This window comes from Microtus oregoni, unplaced genomic scaffold (assembly GCF_018167655.1).
Source record: "Microtus oregoni isolate MIOR12 unplaced genomic scaffold, Mior012 000004F_ref0000308, whole genome shotgun sequence".
Lineage (NCBI taxonomy): Eukaryota > Metazoa > Chordata > Mammalia > Rodentia > Cricetidae > Microtus > Microtus oregoni.
This window is the reverse complement of record NW_024543063.1, coordinates 31,773,730-31,801,431: the sequence shown is the minus strand read 5'-3', so window position 1 is coordinate 31,801,431 and position 27,702 is coordinate 31,773,730. Positions and strand designations below refer to the sequence as shown.

Here is a 27,702-nt window from a genome sequence, read left to right as displayed (position 1 = left end):
ACGGCACAGCACTTGCACAAGTGCAGAGAGGCTCCAGCAGCATGAACATGCCTGGATGCAGTGTGTGTGTGTGTGTGGGGGGGGTTCCTCTGAGCCGGGTTTTGTCCATGCTTGCTGTGGGAGCTCCTTCAGCCAATAGCCTCTAAGATACCAGCCTCCCAGGTAGGGCGTGGTCTCCACAGCACATGCTTACCCGGCCTCTGGCTGGGATCTTGGGAGTCTGTGGACTGGAGTTGACCACGGCTTGCCTGGCTCTGCCTGTACTTCTCCTGTTTGGCACGGATGCGCTTCATCCTGTGAGCAGGAAGGAGCTCTGAGTGCCAGGCTGGCCAGAAGGATCAAAGGGTCCCTAGCCCACATGACACCTACTGTCTTTTCAGCTGGGCCAGCGACTTCTCCTCAGTCTGGCGGTGGAAGTTGATGCTCTTAATGTTGGCTGCATTGTAGAGGGCAAAACCCCTGCAGGGAAGAGCCAGACCTCAGCACTTCCCTCTAGATGCACAGGTTTTCTCTCTACCTCCGGGACTGGCCAAACTCAAGCCCCTGCCCCTAGGGAGCCCGGCTGGTCCTCCTACTCTTACTGAGGCATGTACTGGGAGACACCTGCAGCCATGTGAGAAGAAATATCTTTTGCCACCTGTTTTCCTGGGGCAGTACACCATCACAGGAAGGGACATTGGGTGGCAGCTCTGAGGTAGGTAAATGAAGCTGCTGGCCCTAAGTTCAGCTCCAGGGGCAGAGACCATGTCACAGCCCTCCAGTGGGAGACACTCAGGACAATTTGGGTCATATTCTGGTCTAAACCACTGCAGGGCCACATTGTCTTCTCAGCCATGGGCAGTAAGGGCAGCTCTGATGATACCAAGATGCTAGGATTGAGAGATGTTGTCCGAGGGGAAACCTGTGCTGAGGATGGGGGCGCTACCCCACCCCAGGGCAAAGAAGCAAGGCAGACCTGGAGGCCTGCAGGGCGGTGGCCTTCAGGTCAGCACTGACGTGCAGGAAGTAGTAGCTGAGAAAGATGCGCCGTTGCAGTAGCAGGAAGAAGAAACAGACGCTGTCCCAGATGATACCGGCTTCCTCCACAGGCAGCAGGCAGTCCCGGTCTCTGCTCATCATCTCTTTGGCTGTGAAGCGGAGGCCAGCAAGGCTAGGGGTTAGCACCAGAAGCAGTGGAGAGGCTTGTGCTTGCCCCTCAGCCACATTTCTTGCCCACTCACGATTGTAGTAGCCTTTCACTGTGCACACGAGGCTGAAGAGCTGGATGACCCAGCAGAAGTTGCTCTGCATCTGCTCCACGAAGACACAGGACAGGAGCTGGGGCCAGGAGAGGGGCAGGTTAATCCAGGGCTCCTGGGGAGGCCTGGGGCAGGGTTGGGTGTGCAGTCTACTCACCGAGAGCATATTCTTGGAGATGATGACCGTGACGTTATAGAGGATGAGGCAGTCCCACAGCACGAGCTGGGCCCGTGTGTCCTTCTGTAGCAGGGCAGTACCGAAGAGCAGCAGGTAGAAGCAGGCCAGAAGGTACCCCAGCCCAAAGATGCTGATGCGGGTGGCCCCTGTGATAAACACCACCACAAGCACCAGCCAGAACAGGTAGCGGAAGACGGCTACCTTCAGCATATCCAGATAGGACCTGGCAAGTGGGAATATCACTGAGGTTGCTGGGTCAGGCCAGCTATCCCGTCTTAGCAGGGGCTTCAGACTGGGCAGAATGGGACCTACCTGCAATGGATGAAGTTGGGTACAGGGTTGGGCTCCCCTCGCAGGGGCTCCAGGTGGTCAGTGTTGATGCCAGCCATGCGCTGCCACTCCTCAGTACGCTCAGCCGAGAATACCTGCCACTGCTGAGAGGCGCAGAGCAGCAGGAGGAAGTCACCTGCAGGACAGGAGAGCTGCTAATGCTGCTTGCAGGTGAGAAAGGATGGGCTGCCAGGGGCTGAGGGGCTGAGGGGCCGCTCCCATTTCACAGCTGAGAAAGCGTCTAGACATAAGAGCTGGAAACGGGACACGCCGGTCTCTGTGTGTGTTGTAGACGTGCACATGCGTCAGGGAGCGTGGGCTGCTGTACATTTCCCTGCAATCTGTGGGGCCATCAGTGTGCACACGTATGACCACACTGTGTTCATCCATACACTCATTTGACATGTTTTATTTGTATGAGCCCCATCTGGATAAGGCTGTGGGGTGGCATGGCTCTCCTACGGAAGGAAGCACCACGCGACTGTCAGCACCTAGACAACTTGTCCCCTTGAGGGTTCCAGACACAGGTCCCTGTGTATCCAACAAGCACCCTGCCTATGGAGTCTTTACACTTTCCTGTGGGGTGGGCAGGTATCCTGGAGGGAGTGGTGGGGTTGCACTTACTGATAAGATTGGTGGAGTTGGGGGCTCTGAAGAAGTCAGGCAGGTACAGCCACTTGATGAGAGCAGAATTCATGGGGATAGCTTGGCTCCAGCGCCATGGGTAGTCTGTGGGTGGGGGACACATCAGAAAAGGCACAAGCTGTCCTCACCCCCCTTTGCTACCAGGGGTCTCAGAGGCCATGACTGTGTCACACATTCCGGTGTGGTTAACTAGTTAACTAGTTGTTCTCAACACCACTCAGTCTTCAGAACACTGACCCACGGATACAGAGTCTAACAGGATGTGAATTTCTAAACAGATAATACACTAGGTCTGGGGGGGAGTGAGTTGGAGGTGGCAGAGGTCACTAACGGTCAGAGGGCAGGACCATGGTGAGCCTCACCTGAGACAAGGCAGGTACCTCCCAAGGAGATGCCAGTGTTTGGAATGAATTATGTTCAAATAATTTAATAGCATGAAACATGTAAAATAATGACCCAAAGCTGGAAATAATTCAGAAATCCTTCAACGACTATGGCGCACCTTGGATACTGCTGCTGAGGCAACAACACCTGGAAGAATTCTGCCTAAGTGAATATGAACACCTGAGAGGCCCTGTCATCACCTGCTAACAGAAAGCAAACACCTGAGGAATTTTGATTGCGCCCACTAAGAGAGAAGCCAATTGCAACAGAGCATACTATACCATTTCTACCATGTGACATTCTTGGACTGCCCGAGGAAGGGAAGGGCTGACTTCGAAGGGATGCATGAAGGGCATGTAGGGTGGTTGGCATTCTCGTCAAGAACCAGGGCCCAAGCTGGGCAGTAGGGGCGCACACCTTTAATTCCAGCACTTGTGAGGCAGAGGCAGGCAGATCTCTGAGTTCAAGGCCAGTCTGGTCTACAGAGTGAGTTCCAGGACCACCAGGGCTACACAGAGACATTGTCTCAAAGAGCCAAAATAAATAAACAAATGAACCAACCAGGACCGTGTGGACTCATCAAATCTGAAGGATGGAATGACACAGTACAACTCATACTATGTCAAGAGAGTGTTCTAGGTATTGGAGGAAGACAGGGACAAACTGAAGATCATTGAGTGAAGACCTCAGAAGGTGCTGGGAAGAAAGGAACCAGTTAGAGTCACAGAAAACCACGCTTCAAGAGAAAGAGGTACCACTAGCCATGTGGACCATAGATAGTGGCGTTCTGGGGTTATAGTCATGATAGGTCTGTCCTAAAGCTCTGTCTGAATAGCACCGGGGCTCTGTGGCCAGGGGCACAAGATGAAACAGGAATCTCAGGAGTAGGAAATGCCAATGTCCCTGGGAAGACCAGGCCATGAGAGGGCTGGGAATACCTATAGCCAAAGCTAGAAGGTTTGAGAGACAAAGCGCACAGCAATGGTTCCAGAGTAGAGAAATGGAAAAAAAAACAAAGCAAAACAAAAAAAAGTTATCTTAGCACAGGAACATACATTTGAATAAACAAACAGAAGGGGCAATAGCTCTCTTTTAGAAGATGATGAATGGGAAATGAGATTTGCATAATCTTAAAGCATCTCCCTGTGATAGTAATTCACTATGAGGAAAAAATACAAATGTCCATGGGACAGCCTGGTCTACAGAGCTAGTTCCAGGACAGGATCCAAAGCCACAGAGAAACCCTGTCTCGAAAAACCAAAAAAAAAAAAAAAAAAAAAAAAAAACAACAACAAAAACAAAACAAAAAAAAAAAAAAACAAACGTCCATGGGAAAACCTGGCAGATGCCACTGTAGCTGAGTCAAGAAGATTAAGACCACCAGCAAGAAGACATGGTATCCCCACGGACACTCTCAGAGCTTGTCTGAAATGTCTGGAACTGTTCCAGGTACATAACCAAGCTATGGGAGACATCCCAGGCAATCTCACAGGGAGGGGAGATTGTCTATTCCTCCAGGACAGAGGGGACAAAGAAATCCCCAGGAATCACCCCTGCTGCAGAGAAGGATGCCTACTGGGTTCCCACAACCTGGGGCAGGAGGACAGTCTGGGGACCTGAAGCGCTTTCCACTCTGTTGAAAACAAAGATGAGGGACTGGGGTGTAGCTCAGTGTCTGAGCACTTGCCCAACGCGTGTTAAGTCATAGGCTCCACCTCTACCCTGAGGATGCTAAAAGAAACTTTAAACAGGCGATTGAAAAATGCAAGCTCTCCCCTGCAAAGAAGCTAGTGGAAGACTGAAGACACAGTAGGACAGAAAGACCATCTCTGGAGCAGTGGGCAGAGTCACCCTGTGGTAATCGTGTCTGTAGCACCCAGATATGAACAGGTCAAATGGGCAAGCTTGGTTATAGTCATGGGTCACACCACCTCCATGGAACCATCACGAAGCCCATGCCAATAAAGTTACCCATGCCTGGCTAAGCACATCCACCCCTTGGGGCATGTGGCAAAGCTACCAGCCTGGCTTTCCAGAAATGTCATAGGGATGGGAAAAGCTGGATGAAAGAGCCGGAGAATACAGTGTTGTGGAATATTACTTTAACTATGTAAAGATGTGATACATTTGTTTAACTAGGCAAAGATGTGATACATTTGTTTACACTGCATTTATTTAATGAGGTAAAGATGTGATATATTTGTTTTACCTTGCCTGCCTAAGGTACCCCACTGGTCTAATAAAAAGCTGAATGGCCAATAGCTAGTCAGTAGACGGCTAGGTGGGGCTGGCAGGCAGAGAGAATAAGTAGGAAGAAGAATCTAGGGTTAAGAGAATAAAGGAGAAAGGGGGAGACACCAGGGACCAGCCGGCCACCCAGCCAGAGTCACAGGAGGAGGAAAGAAGGACGCACAGAAGGAAAGAAAAGTAAAAAGTCCCGGGGCAAAACACAGATAAAGGGAAACAGGTTAACTTAAGTTACAAGAGCTGGTGGGACAAGCATACTATGAGGCCAAGCATTCATAGCTAATAAGAAGTCTCTGTGTCATGACTTGGGAGCTGGTTGGTGGCCCAAAAGGAAGCCAAAGGCCAAACTGAACACAACTACAAGAAAGAACTGGTAGCCTACAAATCACAGTCCCAGAGAACTTAGACAACAATGAGGACACTAAGAGAGACATCATAGATCTAATCTACATGGAAAGTAGAAAAAGTCAAGATCTCCTGAGTAAATTGGGAGCATGGGGACCTTAGGGGAGGGTTTAAGGGGAGGGGAGAGGCAGGGAGGGGAACAGAGAAAAATGTAGAGCTCAGTAAAAATCAATAAAGAAAAAAGAAATGGTGCCATTTTAATACAGACTACACACCTGACAATGGCACTGTTGCAATAGGCTGTCACGAGAGGCCACAGCCCTGCAGGCTTAGGTTGCCCTGCCCTCAGAAAGCCAACCTCAAGCCATGTCACAACTATGGCTCATGAGGCCCAGAGAGAATGTACAGGTCACAGAGAATATAATTGGTGCCCTTGACAGGAATCTAGGTGTGGCCAGGAAGAGGGTGGACAGGAAGCAGCCCACGCCCCCCCTTCAACCACGTGGCTTACCGATGCACAGTGCAGGTGGCATGCCGAGGCACAGCAGGTATTGATACAGCAGGAACAATGTAAGGAATAGACAGTAATTGGGCCAGAGGCGGGCGATGGCTTCTCGGCGCCGGCGCGTAAGGATGGCTACCAGCCAGCAGCCATGTAAGATCACCATGAAGTTCATGCGTTGTCCGATCACATTCACAGCCATCAGGAAGCAGATCTGGAGGGAATACAGGGATGGACATGATAGGAAGGACTCTTTAATCTGCTCTGGGTCCACAGACTCAGAGGACCCCTGCCTTGAGGTCACTGAGTGGCTCGTCTTTACTGGAGGGCCAGTCACCTAAACCACTATCCTAGGTAGGCAGCAGAGGCTAGACATATCTCCACCATACTGGAAGGAGCAGGCCAAGGCTCATGGATGAGGGGCTCCATGGCTGGGGAAGATTCAGCTTCAGACACTGGCCAGCCTTGGCCGGCTCCTGCCAGGGCACCTCCCTGGCCTTCCTGAGCACCATGGGCCAGCCTCTCAGCTAGCCTCAGAGTAGGCTGTGCTTCGAGCACTTAGACATCATTACAGATGCTCAACAGAGCCTCCTGTCATTGATCCTGCCAAAAGGAGTGGTGTGTGGATACCCGGCCTCACCTCCAGCCCGAATTTGTAGAAGAAGAAGTTGATGAAATATTTTAAGCAGCTAAGTAAGTCCTGGTCCAATCTCTGGCGGGTGCCATCTGCACACACGGCCTGGGCAGGCAGAGGGGCCCGCTGGTGCTGCCGGCGGTAGTGCTCTTGGCGCCGGTATACCACAGCCTCAAACACCAGCAGCAGAAGGATCTGTAGGTGATTCTGTGTAGGTGGGGCCAGGAGTCAGTGGGGACCATCAGGGACTATCAGGGGACCATCTGCCCTGGCTGCCAATCTTCACTCACCTGGATATATCCCAGGTTGGGGAAGCCCTTCCGCACCCCAAACCAATTGGCAGGGTCGATAGGGCCACGGTACAGCAAAGACTGGTTGATCTCCATGGGCTGCAGGTTGGTACTGTTGGAAAAAGGCTGCAGAGAGGGGTGAGCATAAGCCCTAGGTCCCAGGTCAGGATGGAGTAGGGACTGTGGTGCTATCATAAACCTATCCCACGGCTGAAGCTCCAGGATGGGTCCAGAATAGGTTTATTGGGCTGTCAGTCTTGGGGCCACCTTGATGGGGAAGGGGACAGGCCAAGGCCATGGATGTAAACAGAAGCGCAAATAGAAAAGGCAGAACCAGGTGAATATCTAGGTACAGCTGTCCCGAGGGCCTCTCTACTCTGGTTACAGGGGTCACTGGCCCAGTGTCTCCACATTCCATGAGAAATCACTCCAGCCGGGACAACTCATCCCAGGGAAGCCCCTGGGCCCTGGGGAAGCCCCCTGCCCACACCTCTGTGCAGTTGCTGGAGTACTCGTGTGGGTTGACAATCTTGAGCTGATAGAGCATCTTGCACACGATGATGATACAGGTCCACACGGTGGAGAGGCAGGAGGCCATGGGCCGGAAGCGTGGGTACGGCAGAGCAAAGGCCCACAGCACCACCAGCAGCAGGTTCATCACAGACACCTGCGGGGAACAGGCGGCAGTGGGCAAACCAGGCAGCACCTGGACTGGACTCCAGGACGACTGCCACGACCCGTCGGGCCTGGCTCTAGGGCAGCCAGCAAAGCCAGGCCAGGAGTGACCGGTCCTGCTTCAGACAAGGAAACTGAGCCCGGGATGCTACACTCACTTCTTTCAGGGCCACCCACACAGTGTAGAAGGCAACCAGCTTGAAGATGTGCAGTTCCAGCAGGCGCCGCACAAACACCTGGATGCGAGTGAGGACATCGGAGAAGCTTGCGGCTAGGTCCAGCAGCCGGTCAGCCACCAGGCCCCACTTGCTGGCTGCACCTGTGGAAGTGGGGCTCAGTGAGGAGGGGTAGGGCTTGGTGATGGGGTGGGGCTTAGAAAGGAGATAGAAACTCAGTGGGCTTTGGGAAGAGGGCGGATTGTACAAGGGGAGGGGCTCAGTGCTGGTGGAGAGAGTGGGGTTCAGTAAGGAGAGGCTCAGTAATGGGTAGGGCTTGGTGGGGAGGATGAGGCTTAGCAGGGATGGCATGGGGTGGTGGAGCTCAGTATAGAAGGGATAGAAGTGAGGAGGAACTTGGGCTGAAGGAGAAAGGGGCAGGGCCAGAAAGGAGGGTAGGGACTCCTGGGGCTTATGTGTGCCTTCCTCAAATCCATATCCAGGAGGTGGCAGAGCTTGGCACCCTGTGTGCCTGGTGGGGCTGTGTTCTGCCCACCCTTTCCAGACTCACCTTCAGGGACCTGCGTGGCTTGGTGGGGCCCATCCATGCCCAGCCCATCATCCCTGAAGACCTCCTCCTCATCCTCCTGCTGCTGTAGCAGAGGGGCCTCGCTCACTGCGTCCTGCCTGGGAGAGACCAAGAGCCACTTCCTACCTGTGTTCCTGTTTCTTCTTTCCCTGGGGAAGCCCCCCTCCCGGCACAGCCTCCCCACTGTCATCTGTGGACTCTAGCCCGAGTGTACAGGGACCAGAGCAACATCACAGCTCCTGTCCAGGCTGAGAATGGCCATCTCACGCAGTGACACAGACTAAGAAAACACTGCGCCCCCACGGCCCTGGAAGGCAGTGAACCTGTGAGCCCATCGAGGGCGGCGGGTGCCTGGTGGGGGCACGTGCTCTAGGTCAGTGAGCTGCATAAAGGGCCGGTGGAAGTAGTGCAGCTGCAGGATGCAGGCCAGCAGGAAGAAGCCAGGGATGAGGATGCTGGAGAAGAGCTCCGACACGCTGAACTGCTCCAGGCCCAGGTCTCCCAACCTGGCAGAAGAAAGCCGTCAGTACCCCACTCTGTCCTGTTGCAGGAACAGCGCCAAGGCATGGGGTAGGGACGAGGGAAGGTGCCGCTGCAGCCCCCGACTCACTGCTCATCCGTAAAGCCCGTGAGGTTGCGCCAGTAGGTGGGGAAGTCTTGGAACTGGAAGGTGTACACTGCAATGAGCACCAGCATGGTATAGGCCACCACCAGCCACCAGAAGACCCGGAGCAGCTTCCTCCACAGGCTGTAGTAGACCTGCAAGTGGTGACCGGTGAGCGGGGCAAGCGAGGAACAGAGCCCGCTCACTAGCCCTCCCTGCCTATCGCTGTGGGCACCTGGAACAAGGTGAGGCACAACAGGAAGAGGAACATGTAGACGATTTTGTAGACCACCAGGCGGCCAGCAAAGCTGACCACGATGAACATGCCGGCGCACACATAGATCCAGTACTTGGCATAGATGCCTGTGACCAGCTCTCCCAGGCTCCGCAGCAGTGTCTGAGTCTGTGTGGGCTCTGCGGAACAGGACAGAAGGCAGAGTGATGGCCTCGGCAGAGGGAGGACGGGGGTGGTGGCTGTTCCAGCCCCACATGCTACTTACCTGTGTCCGCCACCGTGACCTCCAGCAGTGCAGCAGGCACCTTTGCCTTCTTTAGCAGCTTCTCCTTCACAAACTGGCGCAGCAGGAGCCAGAATGTGAGCAGGTAGAGCAGCTGCGGGGAGCAGGGGTATCACCGAGGGCCCAGTCTATGACGTGGGGTCATGGAAAGCCCTCGGCCTCTCCCGTGACCACAAATGCAACCTTACTCATATGTGTAGGCTTAGAGGGCCACAGATCCACAGATGCACATAAAAGCCTCACAGACACAGGTTCACAGCCTTACACACATTGGCCAAACTCACATGTTTACACTCCCGTTATTAAAGATGCACACAGACACTCACACTAGTGTACACACAGGCGCACAGTCTTATGAGCTGTATTGCAACCCATCAGCCCACACACCATGGGCAGGCATCAAGACACTGTTATACACCTGCCTCATGCAGGAACCCCTGGGTGACTCAAGAGCCAAACTGACTAGACACAAGCCATGGACACCCAAGGTCACCCCCAGCATCAAGGACATGGAGATAGCACCTGCAACAGCACAATGCCACTCACTCAGCAAACATGCTTTGAACACATACACCATATATATGTGTTTTTTTTTTGTTTTGTTTTCAAGACACAGTTTCTCTGTGTAGCTCTGGCTGTCCTGGAACAGCTGGCCTTAGACTCACTGAGATCCACCTGCCTTTGCCTCCCGAGTGCTGGGATTAAAGGTGTGCACCACCATCGCCCAGCACAACTTCTATATTCTAGGGCGGGCCTAGAGGAACTCAATGATGAATTAGACATACTCTCCTACAGTGTCCACTCAACTGATCACGTGACAAATTAACACTTATTTTCCTTCTGGGTTCCCAGGCAGAAATCCCACCACTACCCAGATGTGGCAGATGACACTCACCATGGCACCAAGGTCCAAGCAGGGGTAGCGTGTGTGCTCCAACCCCAGCTGGTGCAGGCTGACAGGGCCCAGAGTAGTGGGCAGCTCGGGAAGTTCCATGGCCCACACATAGCGTAGGCAGCAGAGTGTCAGCCCATAGAGCAGGATGCAGGGCGAGCACAGCATGGCCAGCTGGTGGCGGCTCCGCACGGTCCAGATGAGGCAGGCCCAGAGCAGCAGCACGAAGGTCAGCCAGCTGTGGTACGTGATGCTCCACACCTGGACGGCCAGGGCCAGTGAGCAGGGGCTGCATGGGACACCTGGCTGGCTCTTCAATCCCCAGCAGTAAGGCCCCCATGAGGTGCCCATGCAGAACATTGTGTATATATGCACGGCACACATTATATGTGGGATGTGGGTAACTTCATGGGCAATTCCAGGACTGTTTCTGGTGACTAAATTGTGGGTCTCGGTCTCTGAAATGAATGACATCCCACCTCCCTGCCTTCTCTAAGGAAACTGCCGTGGCCCCAAGGTCGGCTCCTTACCATCATGGCAATCAGGGCACACACATAGCTCTGGTCCATGATGAGGTGGCCCAGGCCATGTAGTGGTGACATCTCTCTCCGCTCAGCCATCCTGGGGCGTGCTGGGGGTGGGACTGAGATTAGCTACCACATAGGAACCCTTTGGAGTCCCTTCCCCATATTCACTGTGGCCCTAAAGCATGGAGAAGGCCACCTGCATGAGCAGGGCGTACAGGTGGGATGAGGTCAGGCTCATCAGGCAGCTATAGTAGATGCTGGCCAAAAACAGAAGAATCTGACCCTTCTGGCCATGTGACCCTGGCCAGACCCTACCGGCCTCACTCTGATGCAGGAGGCAGCCCTTTCAGATCTGTGACTCACATGCACCAGACAAATTGCAAAAGTGGGCTGGACGGTGGTGGTGCATGCTTTTAATCCTAGCACTTGGGAAGCAGAGGCAGGCAGATCTCTGTAAGTTCAGGGCCAGCCTGGTCTACAAGAGCTAGTTCCAGGACAGGCTCCAAAGCTACAGAGAAACCCGGTCTCGAAAAGCAAAACAAAACAAAAAAAAACACCAGACAAGTTGCAAAAGTGAAGGTCAGGAAATAGAGCTCAGTGTACAGCATAAAGCCTGGCACACAGGTCCCACAGCCAATCTCCGGTATCAGAAAATAATTTCAACACCAGAGTTCAAAGCAGAGGTCTGCAAGATGGCCCAGCAGGTTAAGGCCTGTCACCAAGCCTGAGGACCTGAGTTCAAGACCCATAGTACGAGGAGAGACCGAACTTCTCTGACTTCCCTATACATACAATAGCTTGACACCCTACACACAACGAACTAATGTAATTAAAGATTTTTTTTTAAGTTCAAAACAAATAAGGACCCAGAAAAAGACCTAACGGCCCCCAGAGAAATGCAAACCAGTGAAACTTCAAGGCCAGCACTGCCAGGACGACAGAGGCTCCTGGGACCGTGTGCTATGGGAATGGGAGGCTTAGAGAGCCACCCAAAGGGTCTTGGGGATCAGCTATTTAGACATAGGGACTGGCCCTGGAAGGTTGGGGCATAAGGCAAGGTGTGTGCATAAGACCTACAGCCACCAGGGGGCAGCCTCAGACTTGCCCACAGGGAGATCAGAGCCAATGGGCCCCTGTTAAATAAAGTGTTCACAGGAAGGCAACCCCATAACCACCAGGCCTATAACTCACTGGGACGCTGGCGGACAGGGCTCTGGCTGGTCAGGACGTGCACGGTACAGTTGTCGATGTCAGGTCCTGTGGACGTTGGTGTCGCACACTGCAGAGGACACGTGGGTGAGCTAGCGTCTGCAGGCAGCTCCCAGTGACTTTCGGATTTCCAAGACCATGCTTACCTGGGTGGCATCCCTAGCCTGGGGCTCTGGCTCCAGCTGATCCAGTTCCAGCTCATGTTCCTCATCCTCTCTAGGGGCCTCCTTCCTCTGTAGAGACCAGAACCCTGAGTGCAGTCCAGGCTGGGAGGGCCCCAGGAGACCTGCCTCAGGACATCTGTCTCACCAGTGTCCCAGAAGGCAGCGGAGGTGATGGCAGGGACTCACCAGGTCTGAGGGGCGGCTCTTGCGGAGCTTCAGGAGAGAGGTGGCTGTGTAGTAGAGCAGCAGCAGGATACCAGGACTCACGTAGATGGGCCAGGAATGGTTAGTGTTGAGTACCAGCACATTGGGGCTGGAGCAGTTAGGGGGGTTTATAAAGTTCTTGAGACCGAACACCCTATCGGAGAGAGGGCACGTCGCAGACTGCCAGCTTCGAGGGCAGCACGACCTTGGCTGGGTGAGAAGGCCCACGCGGAAGGAAGCCTTACCTGGCCCAGATGCTGCCAGGCGGTAGCACATCCTGGACAAAAGGCGTCTGATAGCCGTAGAGGCAGATGAGATGGCCGGCGCCGAAGGCGCTCACCATGACACACAGTGTGTTGAAGCCCAAGGAGCTGAGAGGAAAGTGGCAAGCCCACCACGTGCAGATGCCCAGGAAGACCAGAAGGTAGACACTGGAGAAAGCTGAAGGGTGGGCTATACCTACGGGGGGAGGAGGGACAGGCACTTTGGGTCACACCTGGCCTGGCCCATCAGGGAGCTCTGAGTCATCTCCCCATGCCAGTCAGTGTCAAGATCCGTATTCCCTGCCCCAAAGTACCTGCCAGTGCTAGTAGCACAATGGTCAGCATCCTTCCAGAAGCCATCAGCAGCCAGTGGGCTGTGACCCGGAAACGGGAGGTCAGCCACAGCCTGCGTTTGGTTGCCAGGGCAGGGCCTCCCTGTGGCCCCACTGCCGGGGCAGCATCCATGTCGTCACCATCCTGCTAAAGGCACGGGGAAGTGACATCAGCATCATCACCCCGGGGCTGCTTCAGCCTCATCTGCCTAGCTGAGGGGAGAGATAAGGCCTGTCCCACAGCTGCCCCTCTGATGCTGCCCACAGCCTGATAACCCTTTGCTCAAGCCTTTCTCCCTTCTCACTAGAGCTCCGCCACAAGTGTCATGAGCCCCATGCACAATCCTGGCAGGCCAGGCACAGAATGGCCCAGCTGTTCCGGGACACTTCAAGCACCTCTTTTGGTCCCATCTTGGTCATGATGCCCAGGAAGGCAGGATTGCCTCCCAGACCCCAAGTCTGTTCCTGAAGACCCTGTGTTGGTTTTGCTCGACTCCTGGAGAGAGAGTTTCAGGAAGGAGGGAAAGAGGACGTGCACATGCATACCACGTACCCTACACTGCGTTTTTATACCACCTTCAGACCCATAATCCTTGATCCAGAGGTGATAGGCGACTGCCCCAATCCCACAGGTCAGGGAGAACAGGGCTACGTTTGTATCTTATGGGGCCTCTAGGGAGGTGGGGGCTGGGGACACAGGAACATCAGGACCTCCAACTCTCCAACTAGGCATTTTCTAGTCTTCCCACACACCAGAGAAGGTACCGCCATGTCCTAGACTGCTGCTGCCCTCTCTGACCCTCCAGAATGACAGAAGTGACCAGCTACCTGAGAAGAAACGAGACAGTCCTTGCCTGGGGCAGGAGACTGAGACCTGACAGGACCTGTTTTCCCTGGCACTGACAGAAGGGTTTCCCAGAAAAGAGCTGCATCCCAGGCCTCAGGAAAAGCCAGGGTATGGTGGAAAAGAACACAAACTGTTGTCAGCAGCCCTAGCCCAAGCCAGCTGCTGGCAGCCCATGTCCCCAGCTGTGCCTGTGGGAACAGTTGAGGGGTTACTGGGTATTGGCTCTGGGGATAGATGCCATGGGCACCTCCCATGCTCCAGTAGTCTCGATTCTGTATAGCCTTGGGAAAATTACTTAACCTCTCTGAGTCTGCCTCCCATCTTGCAAAGAAAACTGTGGAGCCTGGGCATGAAAGAGGAGCCAGCTTTCGAGGTCCCAGGGATGTACCGTTTATCGTAGACTAGAAGCATGAGGGTGGGAGGTCAGGCCAGGAGACAGAGTAGCTGATCCCTGAACGACCCCTTCTAACAAGCCCACAGAAGCTAAAAGTAAGGCCAATGAGGATCTTAGGGAGGAGGAGCTGAGAGGGAAGGTAGAGCTATATTCTGCTAGTCCAGAGGAGAGGAGATATGCTGGCCTAGCCCTGGGAGCCTCTTTTTTGTTTGTCTGTTTTTATTTTTCGAGACAGGGTTTCTCTATAGCTCTGGCTGTCCTGAAACTCACTCTGCAGACCAGACTGGCCTTGAACTCACAGAGATCCGCCTACATCTGCCTCATGAGCTGCGATTAAAGGCACATGCCACCACAGCCCGGCTGGATTTTATTTTTGAGACAGGGTCTCACTGTATAGCCCTGGCTGGCCTGGAGGCCCTGGGAACCTCTTGAGAAGCACGGTGACAAATGAGCAATTCCAGGCCGAAGAAGACAAGGATAACTGCTGACCACGTGACAGAAGCCCCCAAACCACCTGATCCTCACAGCTCCACCCAGCCCCCGACCTCTAGAGACTTCTGGAGTCCCTTCTGCTCTCTGGTATCCTCTAGAGCCCAGCAAGGGGCAGGTGTTGATAAACGGATGCTGGGACTTGGTGTCTAAGAGTAGGGTGTGCCTGCACCAAGGCACCTGGGTGGCCATAAATCCTATCTCAGCTGGGGGAGGAGGTAGGCTAAGGCTGGCGTGGTGTGGGGAAGCTGGACTGCAGCCCTTGAGCAGGGCTCAAGGGTGCTGAAATGTCCAGCTGTGGCCCCTGGGAACAGTGGCGGGACCCCGTCCCTCCCTAAAAATAAGCTGATTAGAGCCTTAAGTCCTGCAGGGAGGCAACCACAGCCTCTCAGGTTCTTACCCAGCCGGCATGTTTCAGCTTGGCTGATGCCCACAAGCGACAGTTCCCAGAGCACAGACCCACTCTGGGGTTCTGCAGAGCAGGCCTCCACATGACTGGAAGCAGGAAAATGTGGCACAACATGTTTTCCTCCCCTAGATCCCTTTTCACACACTTCATGCTAATTCTCCAAACTTAACTTTAAATGTCTAAGTTTGTTAAAATCAAAACCGTCAGAGTGGGTAGGACGCCAGCATTCACGCCCTCACCACCATCTTAGCTGCCTCCATCCCTTACCAGCTCCTGGGCGCGCTGGCTCTGCCGTGCTTTCCTTGTGAGGCGTCTACAGAGGCCCAGGCAAAGAGAGGACACCACGAGGACTCCCAGGTCAGGTGCCACCAACCTAGTGGTGTTAAAGATGTCCTTCAGGTCCTTCAGGTCCAGCCTGTGAAGGAGAACAGAGTGGGATCAGGGGACAGGGACATGCCCAAACCATCCTTCTGAAACCCAAAGAGAGGCTCACAGGGAATGGGGATCTTACCTTGTAACCCCTATGTGTCGAGACACCTTCTCCCACAGGCTGCCTGCAGAGAAAAGACTTGAGGAAGGAGGCTCCAGGCCAGGCAGGATGCCCAGTGGTTGTTCTAGTGAATCCTGGGGGCCCTGCAGGCATGGCTGCTACGGATCTCACACAGAAGAGAGTGTCAGTGATTCAGGAATGCTGAAAACGTCACCTTTTTTGTTTGTTTGTTTGTTTTTGAGAGAGGGTGTCTCTAATGTAATCCTGGCTGTCCGGAATTTGCTATGTAAACCAGGCTGGCCTCAAACTCACAGTGATCCTCCTGCCTCGGTCTCCCATGTGCTAACGTTAAAAGTGTGTGCCACCGCGCCACCATTACAGACAGGGAAGCTGAGGCCGGCCAGACACTCATACTGCTTGGTTGGTCCTTTGGCTATGAGTGGCAAGACAGGGAATCTCAGTCAGGTGGGGCTGAGAGTGGCTGATAAGCTGGGGTGCAGGTATCAGCCCTGCCTGACCAGAAGTGGAGACACTGACCATAGGTATAGGGCGGGGACACTAAGGCTGGACAGGGACACTGAGGAGTCCTAGTGTTACACAGCCACATGACTCAGCTACAAGTAAGCACAGGAAGGTGTTGACAGGTGGGGACACCAGAAAGCCTGAGGCTGTTCCCGCCTGATGCCACTCAGGCACTGACTGGCCTGGCCACACTGACCACATCACTGCCAGCAATATGCAGGCTAGGCCATCTGGGTCAGACATAAATTGTGGCCGGGCACCTGGGGCAGCCCATATTAGGTGAAGCTGAGTGAGGCAGGGTGGCCTAGTGAGGCTGGAGGCCTGAGGCTCCCAGTTGGCACCGCCTCTGCTCTACCCCAGAACTGCTGTCCCCAAGTGTCCCTCCCCTGCTCTGCTCCTCAGTCACTTACAGTTTTGATCCAGAAGCTGTCTCAGGTGAGGCATGGTGTATAGGCATATCTGGAGGGCAACGTGGGCCACCAGGAAGAGAAGGCTGAGGCAGAGTAGTGCACGAAGTAGGCGGCCTGTGTGACCTGTGGCAGAACAGGCAGAGCAGGGAATAGTGTGGATACTACCTAGGCTAGTTTCCTTGTCCATACGCCTAAGACACAGCCAGCATGGACACAGGGGCTAGGCAAGGGACCAGCTGCAAGGAATCAAGTCTCACGGCACCTCCAGGAGGCAGTGGAAGCCTCCAGCGATGAGAGTAGCCCACAGAGGGTACTTGTTCCCTCCTGCGGCCACTCTGAACCCCCCTGGTACCTAGCTGGTGGACACTGTTGTAACCCTGGCTTATAGATGAGGACGTCATCCCAGAATGGGGAAGGGATTGGCAGAAACTGTTTAGGGGTCTCTAGGGAGCAACTCTGGCCAGCTGCTACATTGCTTTTGCTCCCTACCATCCTGTTGCATGCAGAGACACCCTGCCCCTCAAAAGACCAACACTGAACAGGAGAGACATAATTTAATTTTCTTGTTTAGCTATCATAGGGATGTCAGAGATAGGTCTTGGAAACAAAAGGCAGCAAAAAAGGCAGAGAAATAGAAAGCCATTATCTACCACTATCTACCACAGCCATGCCCACCTTCCCCTGTGTAGAGGCTGGAAATGAGGGCATGAGGAAGGTGGTATCCCAAAGAAGGGGCCTGGGCAGTGGGGGCCAAATGTCCCAGAGGAATGGGTGACCAGCTGCCTCCATCTGGGGTGCTGCACAGCAGAAGTTCCCATAGGCATACAAATCCATGACAAACAGGACGCAGGCCCCAGCTGCAAGCACCAGCCTCAGGCCCCACTGAGCACCAGCCCTCAAAGATCTTCTTGTACTGATTACTTCATGGGAAAGAAACAGGCTAGAATTCAACCATCAGACCACAGGACCCTGACACATAGGGATATATTGTGCTTGGCTAGGGGTGTTCTGCACTTCCGCGCTGTCTCCAGCCACCCCAATCAGCCAGCCAACAGGGAGGCCCTTGGCTACGGACTAAGCTAGGTGGTCATAGCTGGTCAGGGAGGACACAGGGCCCTCCCCGGTCCTTTCCTCTGTCCTCTGAGAGTGGGTGGGCAACTCACACCATGACAGAGACTGGAGCCAGCTTCAAGCTCTTCGCCTGCTGGCAGTCAACCCACGGCAGCAGCCCCGTCAAACCGGGTCACAAGGCTACAGAGGCCATCATCATGGAAAGCCCCAGAGCCATGGGTTTCTCCTATAAAGGCAACCCAGCAGCCTCACACCTGTCCTCTCTCTCCCATGGCCACCACTGTCAGTGTGTCTGTCCCACGCGGTTTCTTGGGCACAGTTACCTCGGTCCCTGCTGGACTAGCCTCATGGGTGACTCTCCTTTCTTTCTCCCTGTAGGTCCCACCCAGAAGGTTCTGGGACTCAGCCACATTGTGTGTATGGCCAGGTGCCCCTCTCCTACTGACTTCCTGAGTAGGCCCTTGGGTATCAGAGAGCAGGGTGATGCTCTAGCTGGAGCCCAGTACTCTTCAGTGCCCAACCTCTGGGAGGGTATCAGAGGACAAAGGAGAGACAAGCCTGACCACAGGACAAGACCAGCACAAAGACCAACCCTAACCGCAGGGCTAGGAGGATCAGGCCCACGTAGGGCTCCAGTAGCACTGAGAGGCAAAGGTGTGGCTGGTCCCTGCCAGAAGAACCAGAAAGGGGAGTCCTGAGGAAGGTAATGGTAGGTCCTGAGAGCTAGGAAGGGCAGGCGCCATGAACAGATGTAGGAGCTGTCCCAGTCAGCTATACATAGCACAGCACGCCCTGTGGAAGATCTAGCCTACACGGCCCAGTCCTTGGAAACTGTTACTACATGAGGACCACCACCGCAGGGGTACCCCCGTGCTGCCACAGAGAAGGCATGTCAGGATAGATTTGCGTGGGGGTCAGAAGTGACTCCCACTGAGGTGTCATATGAGGGAAGAAGGCATATGGAGGAGGGTGGTAGGGGATCTCAGTAGTGGAACAGCCTGCGAGAAGGCCCTGTGGAAGTTAGAGGGCAGCGGGTCTCCGGGAGAGTCCTCCTGGGCCAGACCTTACAGAGGCGGTGGTCACAGTAGGGGCTGGAAGTGGAGTGAGGATGTTGTGGTCTAACTGCACATGGGCCCTAGCACAGCAGAGGCCACCAGGAGAGAAAGAGGTGGCTCAGTGTGGCCTGCTCCACAGAATAAACCCTGACTGCTAGAATACCCCTGACTGCTGGAGACGGCTGGATGGACAGCTCTGGAAAGACCTCTCCATCACAACCAGCAACCAGCTGTTGGGGGCTTCCTGCTGAGCCTTGAGAATCTCCACTTGCACCCAAGAATCAGTCCTTGCTTGCTCCTGGCCACAGCCCATGAGGCAGCAGTAAACCCAGTGGAGGCTCCAAGACAGCGATGAGTTCCCAGGCTTAGCCGCTCCTCCAACTCCCTGTCGGCACCCAGATCCACACTCAGTCCTGCACAGACCCAGCTGCCTCCAGGGGCCCAGATTCTTTAGAGCCCTGGGTTTCCTATCACACCCAGGGCATCTGGCTCCTTTCCAGGCAGGGTCTCCTCTACCAGTCTGAGTGCTCCCAGCCACTGCCCTGTCCTGGGGAAGAGAGTGCACTGGACTTAGCCAAGCTCACCCAAGGCCCTGGATGACAGCTACCTTGTTCCTGGCTACCTTTCTTTCCTACCACAGTCTGGGCTCTGACCCCTTGGCTTGATGGAAGGAGCCCATTTTCAAGGAAGGGACTGTTATCTCACACGAGGGCAGGTGGTACCCCTGTACCATTCAGGCACAACAACAAATATCCACCAGTAAAAAGAGATGGACTAAGCCGGGCGGTGGTGGCGCACGCCTTTAATCCCAGCACTCGGGAGGCAGAGGCAGGCGGATCTCTGGGAGTTCGAGGCCAGCCTGGTCTACAAGAGCTAGTTCCGGGATAGGCACCAAAGCTACAGAGAAACCCTGTCTTGAAAAAACAAACAAACAAACAAACAAAAAGATGGACTATCAGGCGGTGGTGGCGCACGCCTTTAATCCCAACACTCAGAAGGCAGAGACAGGTGCTCTGAGTTCAGCCTGGTCTACAGCGTGATTTCCAGGACAGGCTCCAAAGCTACAAAGAAACCCTGCCTCAAAAAAACTAAAACAAACAAACAAAGATGGACTATTGTGGGTGCTCTCTAGAAAAAAGTAAGTGAGTTGGGGCAGTGAGGAGGGTGGCAGACGTGGCGCCTGAGCCATGGCCTTGACCCTGCTGGAACTCCTAGATCCACTGATCAGTCAGTGTAGGCTCAGTGGTGCCTCTCGTTCTCCTCTCTGTTTTCCCATCCTCTTGCCTCTTTCCTACCTTCTGGAGCCTTCATGCCCTGCCCTCAATGACTGCAGCCCCAGCCAGAGCTCACTCAGAGTAGACTCAAGCACTTCCCAGCCCTAGGCAGGGGCGCCACTCCACAGTATCTCACGAGCTGTTGGTAAATCCTACCCTTCTAATGTGAGCTGGGCCAAGGTGGGCTGCCTAGGGTCCTAGAGGGAAGCAATGCCTCTGGTACATCTGAAATAGAATTAAGAGAGCATAGGGTGGGGAATCACGCCAAAAGTCTGATGAAGCTCACGCAGCAAGGGGGAGAAGTTGGGAAGACCTCTCCCATCTATTCTGGAGCAAAACATGGATAAACCCAGAGACCAAGAAGCCAGCCGTGACCCAGCATCCCCTGAGCACCAGTGTCAGGGCGCAGGTTTCTGTCCTGGAGGGCAAGACAGTCTGTTCACAGGCCTGGGATCCCAGAGTATTTGATTACCTACCAATCAACTGCTGTCATCCCACTATCCCTCTCTCTGTCATAGGCCTAAGAAGTTCGCACAGTACCTAACAGCTAAGACCAGAGAGGGCACAGAGAGTACCTGACAGCCAGGAGCACGGAGATACCTGCAGGGCAGGGCTCGGCAGAGTGAGAGGGCTCTGAAGCTTCCCAGGGCTGAACCAGGGAGACAGTGCATCCAAAGCAGGAGACGGAGTCTACACAGGACCAGTAACTGTGTGTGTGTTGGGGGTAAGCTCACCAAAGGACTGGTGAAGCTAAGACTGGAGCAGTCACCCTTGGGGAGAGTAAGAAATTGGGGGGGTCAGAAATCAAGGGCGGCCTTGGAGGTAAATTCCACTAGGGCAGGGAGTAGGCTTCCTAGCTCTAATGCAGGTGGCTGGGAACAGATCCCACACACCACGGGTTCTGATGCACCCCAACTCTGTCCTGTCCTGCCTCGTCCCGCTGGGGACACCCAGCCTTAAGCTGATTCAACATCTCTCAGTGCAGCCCAGCTTGGGCCCAGACCCTGAGAATCAGGCAGCCGCCTACGTGGGGAACAGGGCCCAGCAGTGTCAGACCTTCCAGGGGCCAGTGCCAGGCCAGCAGCTGCACAAATCATAAACGCACACAGGGCGCTCCATTCTGCACCATCGGGCCTCACATTTTCCCCTCACACCCGGAAAAACCAGGCAGCATCATGTCCCCGAAGGGCCTCTGAGACTGGACAGACAGACAGTCAGACAGATGGAGGGTCGCATGGGAAAGACTTCCCAGCTTGCTTTCCAAGTCTCTTGCATGATCCCTCCTGCCTGGCTGGGAGCCTGTACCTCCCACGGTTGATCAAGAGTGTTTCCAGCTGCTCACATGAAACAGTCTTGAGATAAGTGGTTTCCACAAAGGGACCCAGGGACAGAGGAGCGGGCTCTGTGGTGAGCAGAGAGCGGAAGCTAGACCTTCACCAGAGGCTCGGTACAGGAGCACCCAGTGCCTAGGCTGTGTCTCGGAGGGATCTGACCGAGGGCCCCCGTGTTTGCCAACACACTGCCCAGGCTGAACTCCCTAAATAACTGTCCCTGAATCCTCAAATCCTGCCCATGCTCTATGACACCTTCTGGTTCCAAAGCACATTGAGCTGGGCAGGATGTTGGCAGAATGATGGACCCAAAGGCATCCTTGCCCAATCTCTGTCCCCGTGTACATGTGACTCACATGGCAAAGGAACCAAGGCAGAGGTGAGGCTGATGTCACAGCTAACTGAACGAGGGGAGACTGTCTGGAATCTTCAGTCGCTGCCATCACAGAATATTAGGACTGAAGAGAACTGCAGGGCCATGAGACATGAGCCAGAGATGCCCAAAAAAACAAGAAAAGACAGGAAGCCAATCCCTGGAGCCCTCTAAAAGGGCACAGCTGGGCTCACATCCTGACTGTAGCCCCATACGCCACTCAGTCCCACCTCCAGCCCATAGGTGTGGCTCTCATCAGGGTGACTTGTTACAGAAACTGCTAGAAGCTCACTCTCCCTGGGCCCCACACAGCTAGGCACATTGAATCCAGCAGTGCCAAGGATGCAAGTGCCTCCCCTTGACACAGGCAGTCACAGCCAGCTCTGACCTTGCTGACCCACAGATACTGGATGTTACACTCGCTGTAGCTCCTGAGAGCAGGGTCTCTCCAGGATGCTGCCACTAGCTACAGACCTGGCCTCCCCACCCAAGCCCAGAGGACAACACGGGGCCTTCTCTCCTTCAGGAATGCAGGTACACTAGGGGATGGGTCACGGAACACTTAGTGAACACCACAAAATGGACTCTGGGCACCTACAGCATAGGTGACCAGAGCTAGGATGAAGGGTCTCAGGAGGTCCTGCCCCTCTAAGACCTGCCTGGCCTGTGGTGCCCACTGTCCAGTCCATCCTATGGACACAACTCTGGGGAAGGCACAAAAACAGGGAAACATATTCCTGCCTAGCTCAGGACCTGATGGAACCACAGTGGTCCAATTCCTTTCATAGCAAGATGGTCAAAGGTAGGGTCTGGCTTTCCAGGGTGATGGAGACAAGCTGGCCAGAGCCTCCACAGACAGAAGAAGCAATGTAGTCAGTCCTGGAGCTTAGCTAGAAGATGGTATGGACCCCAGTGCAGATCCCTAAACCTTCTATCTGGAGGGGACACCAGGACCCATCCACTCCCTCTGCCTTCTGATGGATGCTCAGCGACAGATGGGGGTCCGTGAACAACCCTTCCCCTGTCACCTTCAAGGACGATAGAGCCCCCTGCTCCTGTGACAAGCAGTCATCAGGAAAACAAAAAACTGAACTGGCTAGAGTCTGCAACGAAGGAAAAAATGTTCATCTTCTCAGCAGTTACCAAGCTGCAAACCTAAACCGAGTCTGTGGTATGCAGGGCTTATCCCGATACCCAGCCCCCTACCCTGTGGTCAGGGCTTCAAGGAGCTAGGCTCCATCCTCACCCCCACTGCCTGCCCCTGCCCCTTACCTGGTATGCTGTGTCTTGAGGGGCCTGGAAGCCAGGGCAGCAGCAGCAGAAACAGCAAATAGACCAGTGAGAGAGCATTGAAGCGTGACAGGGAGGCTAGAGTGGAAACAAATGGTTAGTTAGTACAGCAGCAATAGGGGCAACTCAAACCCTGAGGGGTGGCGAGACACTACAGCCCAGCACCCCTTTCTCACCCCTGCATACATAAGGCTTGTACACCACAGACAGAAAATCCATGTTCCCGTCACCAGGCGCACACGTTCCATGATGCCATACAATTCTCCCAACATAAAACATGTATTCACACAAGGTTCTAGCCATTCGATTTAATCCTACACACACAGAGCTCTGAAGTCTACCCCCTTTTAACTTACTTTTCCTTCTTTTTGAAGTTTTGTCTATTGATTGGCAGGCAGGCAGCTCAACTGCTGTCTGGGTCCACAAACTATCATGTGGGAAGTTACCAGGACACCGAGATTTCTGGCACCCCTCCTGGGTCACTGATGGAACTGAGTAATACTTAACCTACCTTCCCACCACTCTGCCAGCATCTGAATCCCTATCTGTGCCAACAAACATCACAGCTTCCCTCTGGAAATTCTCTAACGCCCATGCTGTCCCACGCTGTCCTAGTGAAGTCTGCCAGGGAGGCCAAAGAACCTGATGTAGAAAGCAGATAACAGGGCAGGCCACTTACCCAATGAGCAAGTTTCTTCCCAGAAATGTGGGTTTTTTTTAAGGAGACAAGGTTCTGGGATTCTATGCAGTTCTCAGTCCCAGGGGTACTCAGCCATTCTACCTGTCCTAGGCGGTACAAAATGAGCCAGACCAAAGGGATTCTACATTCTGCCTGACCTCAGCCACACAGAGAGCCACTCACAAACCCCAAGCCACCTCCTTGCTCCCTCTACATCTCAGAGAAACTGACTGCCCTAGACTGGTAGGGATAACAGAACAAGACCTAGGAACCAGAGTGCATCACGAACCTCGATTCCCTCCTGGACAACACAATCCCAAGACCAGACTTTCTGTATCCTGCAGCATCAAACCTTGCTTCATTATCCCATGAAGAGTAGCCTCCTCAGGGGGCATCCTCCATACTCAAACCCCTCAAGTATGAGAACCATGAGTCTAACGACAGCTCTGGACAGCTAGGGATACCCAGAGTGTGCAGTACATTAAAAATAAGCTGAGCCAGGCCCCCTCCTCAGGGAATGGAGACCAAAGCAACATTGCCCACTTTGGGTAGGTGACTCCATGAAGGACACGTCTCTGTAAGCATGTCTGAATTCAGCCTGAACACTTTCCAAGTCTCCCAATCGTCCTCCAGGACCACAGTGGATATGGGATGTATCCAAGCTACCGAGGGCACCTGCTGCCTCAAGGAGGCTGAAGGTTTTGGCCGTGGGTAGCACTTCTCTAAACTCTGAAGGCCTCCCTGGAGTCAGGGTGTGGCCTTTCTCTCACTATACACATTGGCTACCATACATAGCTCGGCTCTCTTAAATCTGAAGTTTTCAACAAGAATTTTTTTTAATATTTTTATGGTTTATTTAACTTTATTTTAATGTGCATTGGTGTGAAAGTGTCAGATCCCCTGCAACTGGATCTTCAGACAGTTGTGAGCTGCCATGTGGGTGCTGGGAATTAAACCCGGGTCCTCTGGAAGAGCAGTCAGTGCTCTTAACCACTGAGCCATCTCTCCAGCCCAAGAATATATATATATATATATATATATTTTTTTTAAAATCAGTCTTCTCTGGCCTGAGAGGCAGGAGGGCAGTGCATTTATGGCGCAGTTTTCCGAAATCCCTCTGCTTTCCAGGGCTTCACGTTCCAGCCCCACAGTGCAGTCAGCCCATCTCAGGAAGGCAGCGCTCTCCCCTCACACCAGCTTCTCCAGCCAGGAGGAGGCCTACCCAGCTGTCCGCTCACTCATCCATCTGTCCACCTGTCTATACAGCCACCCACCAACCCATCCATCCATCCATCCATCCATCCATCCATCCATCCGCAGGTCCCTGAGAGCTTTCTCCCAACACTAATATTACAGGTCCTGTCTCTGAGGACACTGGTTTGGTCTGATATACCAGGAATGCCAGCATTGAGCCAGTCCAAGCACATGAGGGGTGGTGAGCGAAAACCCATGACAGGAAGCTGGGGGAGAAGAATCAGTCAGAAGAGTGCTTGCCACATAAACACGAGGACCTAAGTTCAGATCACCAGAATGCACATAAAGAGATCAAAAGCCAGGCGAGGGATGTTTCTCAGTGGCTTGCCACACAGGCCTGATGACCTGAGCTTGGATCGGCAGAAACCGTGTAAAGCCAGGTGTCCTGCATGCACCTGTAATCCCGGTGCGCCTGTACCAGGAGATGGGTGGCGGAGAAAGAATCACCAGACGCCGTCAAGCCAGTTAGCCTGGCAAAAGCAGCAGTGAATAACACAGAAACCCTGTGTCAAGCATGGTAGGAGGTGAGGACCAGCCCCCAAGGTTGCCCTTTGACGTTCATGTGCACGTGTGACATGCACGGTCCCGTATTCACACATGTAACTTACAGATACACAGACACACTTAGATTATATATGATAGATCGATAGACAGAGGCATAAAAGGCTGTGTGGTGGTACAGACCTGCGACCTCCGTGCTGGGGAGGTTGTGGGAAAGAGCGATAGCTGGCTCTCCAGTCTAGCCAACTAATGGACTCCAAAAATAAGGTGGAACATGAATAAGGAAGACGCCTGGCTTTGGCTTCTGGCTTCCACAAGTAGAGCCCATAAAGGGCAGCCAGTGTGGAGTGAGAACCAGGAAGGCGCCTGGAGGCAGAAGGGTAGGTGTTGCAGGAGGCTGGAGCAGCGACAATTGCTCTACCCTGCAGCCTGCTCAACAAGCTTAAAATCCGGACCCTGCGGCTTTTGTGTGTAGTGGTGGTGGTAGTGGGGGAGGCCTGGAGTTTAACGACTGTCGAATGTGATGGCCAGCAGCGACAGCGTCACGTGAGGATAACACCACTGCACTATACACTCAAAAATGGGTTAAGACGGCAAACTTTGTGAACTTGTTTTACCAGAATAAATAAATGAATGGTGTTCAAAGTCTGTGAAGGAGCTGGGCGGTGGTGGCGCACGCCTTTAATCCCAGCACTCGGGAGGCAGAGGCAGGCGGATCTCTGTGAGTTCCAGACCAGCCTGGTCTACAGAGCTAGTTCCAGGACAGGCTCCAAAAGCCACAGAGAAACCCTGTCTCGAAAATCAAAAAAAAAAAAAAAGTCTGTGAAGGATTCCAGAAGTCAGAGACCCAAGATGGCAAGTGGTAGAGACAGGTCCATGTCTGGTCTACTGGCAACAAGGAATTGTGATATGAACCAATGAGCTTGAGGCCTGACCTCCCCACTACTCCCAACCCTAGGTGGGGCCGGGAGAACTCTAAATAATTCTATGTGCCAAAGGTGGGAAATTTGAGGTGAGGCACCAGGTCTAGGGTCATGCCCCACCCTGAGGGCCATATTCCCTGCCTCAACCGCACAGATCAGTATGGGAGAGGCACAAACCCTGAGTTCTTTCTTCCCTTTCTTTCTCCTCTCTTTTCCTTCCTTTCTTCCCTTCAGCACAGAGCTGGCCCCAACACAGAACAGCTGAATAAAGGCTACATCTAGAGACTCACCTTCCACCCCACACACAAGCAAACAGGCTCAGAAAGGTATGGGGCAAAACATGAGTGTCTTCCAGTGTCTGGGGTGCTATTGTGTCTTGGAAGGTAGCCACCCACACCCCCAAAGCAGCCAGCCTGCTGTGGACTGTGAGACTCAGGTGCCTGGGTCTGGCTGGCCTGGATCCTGATTCTATTGGCCACCACCAGCCCTATGAGAGGCTGGTCTGAGCAGACAGGTGGCACCTAGTCATCTCTGGAAGATGTGAGCAGGAAAGATTGGGCCTTTGGCTGTGGTGCCTGCTGTGGATGGAGCAAGGGAAGCAGCTTTGTGAGCTTTTTTCCAGCCATCACCCCTCCCAGATTATCAGGCCTCAAGAGCTGTATGGGGTAAGAAGCCATCCAGAAGAGTGAGCTGTGGGCCAGTGTGGAGGGAAGGAAGAGTGGAGCACTCAGATGAAACCTTAGCTTCTGGGAGAGGAGGAAAGATCACTAACAAAGCAGGCTGTGACGGTGCCAGGGCTCCCAGAGCTCCTAGATGCTCCCCCGTCCTGATGCGGTTGTTGGCTGAACACGTTGATGTGACTGTAATAACCATGGCTTTAACTGTGCCAGAGGCATTGTTACAGGCAGCCTGAAGGCAACCAGCCTTGCTTTTTCCCTTGAAGGTTAGCTGCAGCTTCATTGCTGGAGGGGTCATGGGGGACAAAGACATTCCTAAAAGAGGATAGAGCCTCAGCCTGCTCTGGTGGAACTGCTGAGCAAAGCCTGTGATTTCACAGGAAATAGGCTTTTCCTGAGCCAGCAACAATAGGACAGACAGACAGGAAGGGCCCCTTGCAGGCCAGCACATGCTTAACCCTTTACAGACGCTCACCCTACAGCACAAAGCTGAAGACCCTTGCTAGCATCCACTCCGGTGTCCTCAACCCATAGCTGGGGTTACTGACGTCCACGGGATGGTCCCCGGGCCTCTGAGTGACCTGGAGCAGAGCGGACCTCTGCTCTTAGTGGGAATTGGGTCAGGAGGGGAGGGTTAGGAGGTAAGAGGACCACACACAGACTCTGAGAGTGTTCTGCACAGAAGGCTAATTACCACCCCTCCTCCCACCCCTCCTCCCACCCCTCCTCCCACCCCTCCTCCCACTGTGTGCAGGAAGACAAGACCGGCCTGCAGATGGGCTCTGAGT

General features: G+C 53.9%; 1 protein-coding gene across 2 annotated transcripts in view; it reads right to left on the bottom strand.

Annotated features, from left to right (window-relative positions):
* Piezo1 (piezo type mechanosensitive ion channel component 1) overlaps positions 1-27,702 on the bottom strand; it is a 65,274-nt gene that overhangs the window by 8,431 nt on the left and 29,141 nt on the right. The window contains exons 2-29 of one of the 2 annotated variants that reach the window (XM_041650049.1): positions 22,863-22,958; positions 16,487-16,609; positions 15,576-15,618; positions 15,332-15,479; positions 12,908-13,073; positions 12,576-12,789; positions 12,313-12,484; positions 12,109-12,195; positions 11,945-12,032; positions 10,757-10,857; positions 10,230-10,487; positions 9,317-9,428; positions 9,052-9,230; positions 8,823-8,971; positions 8,536-8,718; positions 8,195-8,310; positions 7,627-7,787; positions 7,284-7,460; positions 6,794-6,919; positions 6,510-6,710; positions 5,879-6,083; positions 2,371-2,475; positions 1,729-1,882; positions 1,396-1,639; positions 1,221-1,317; positions 956-1,127; positions 370-459; positions 194-294 (exon numbers count right to left, since the gene is read on the bottom strand). In XM_041650049.1, coding sequence (XP_041505983.1) covers positions 194-294; positions 370-459; positions 956-1,127; positions 1,221-1,317; positions 1,396-1,639; positions 1,729-1,882; positions 2,371-2,475; positions 5,879-6,083; positions 6,510-6,710; positions 6,794-6,919; positions 7,284-7,460; positions 7,627-7,787; positions 8,195-8,310; positions 8,536-8,718; positions 8,823-8,971; positions 9,052-9,230; positions 9,317-9,428; positions 10,230-10,487; positions 10,757-10,857; positions 11,945-12,032; positions 12,109-12,195; positions 12,313-12,484; positions 12,576-12,789; positions 12,908-13,073; positions 15,332-15,479; positions 15,576-15,618; positions 16,487-16,609; positions 22,863-22,958 — 4,068 coding nt within the window. The remainder of the gene's footprint in view (positions 1-193; positions 295-369; positions 460-955; positions 1,128-1,220; positions 1,318-1,395; positions 1,640-1,728; positions 1,883-2,370; positions 2,476-5,878; positions 6,084-6,509; positions 6,711-6,793; positions 6,920-7,283; positions 7,461-7,626; positions 7,788-8,194; positions 8,311-8,535; positions 8,719-8,822; positions 8,972-9,051; positions 9,231-9,316; positions 9,429-10,229; positions 10,488-10,756; positions 10,858-11,944; positions 12,033-12,108; positions 12,196-12,312; positions 12,485-12,575; positions 12,790-12,907; positions 13,074-15,331; positions 15,480-15,575; positions 15,619-16,486; positions 16,610-22,862; positions 22,959-27,702) is intronic. The other variant, XM_041650050.1, reaches the window with a different exon arrangement.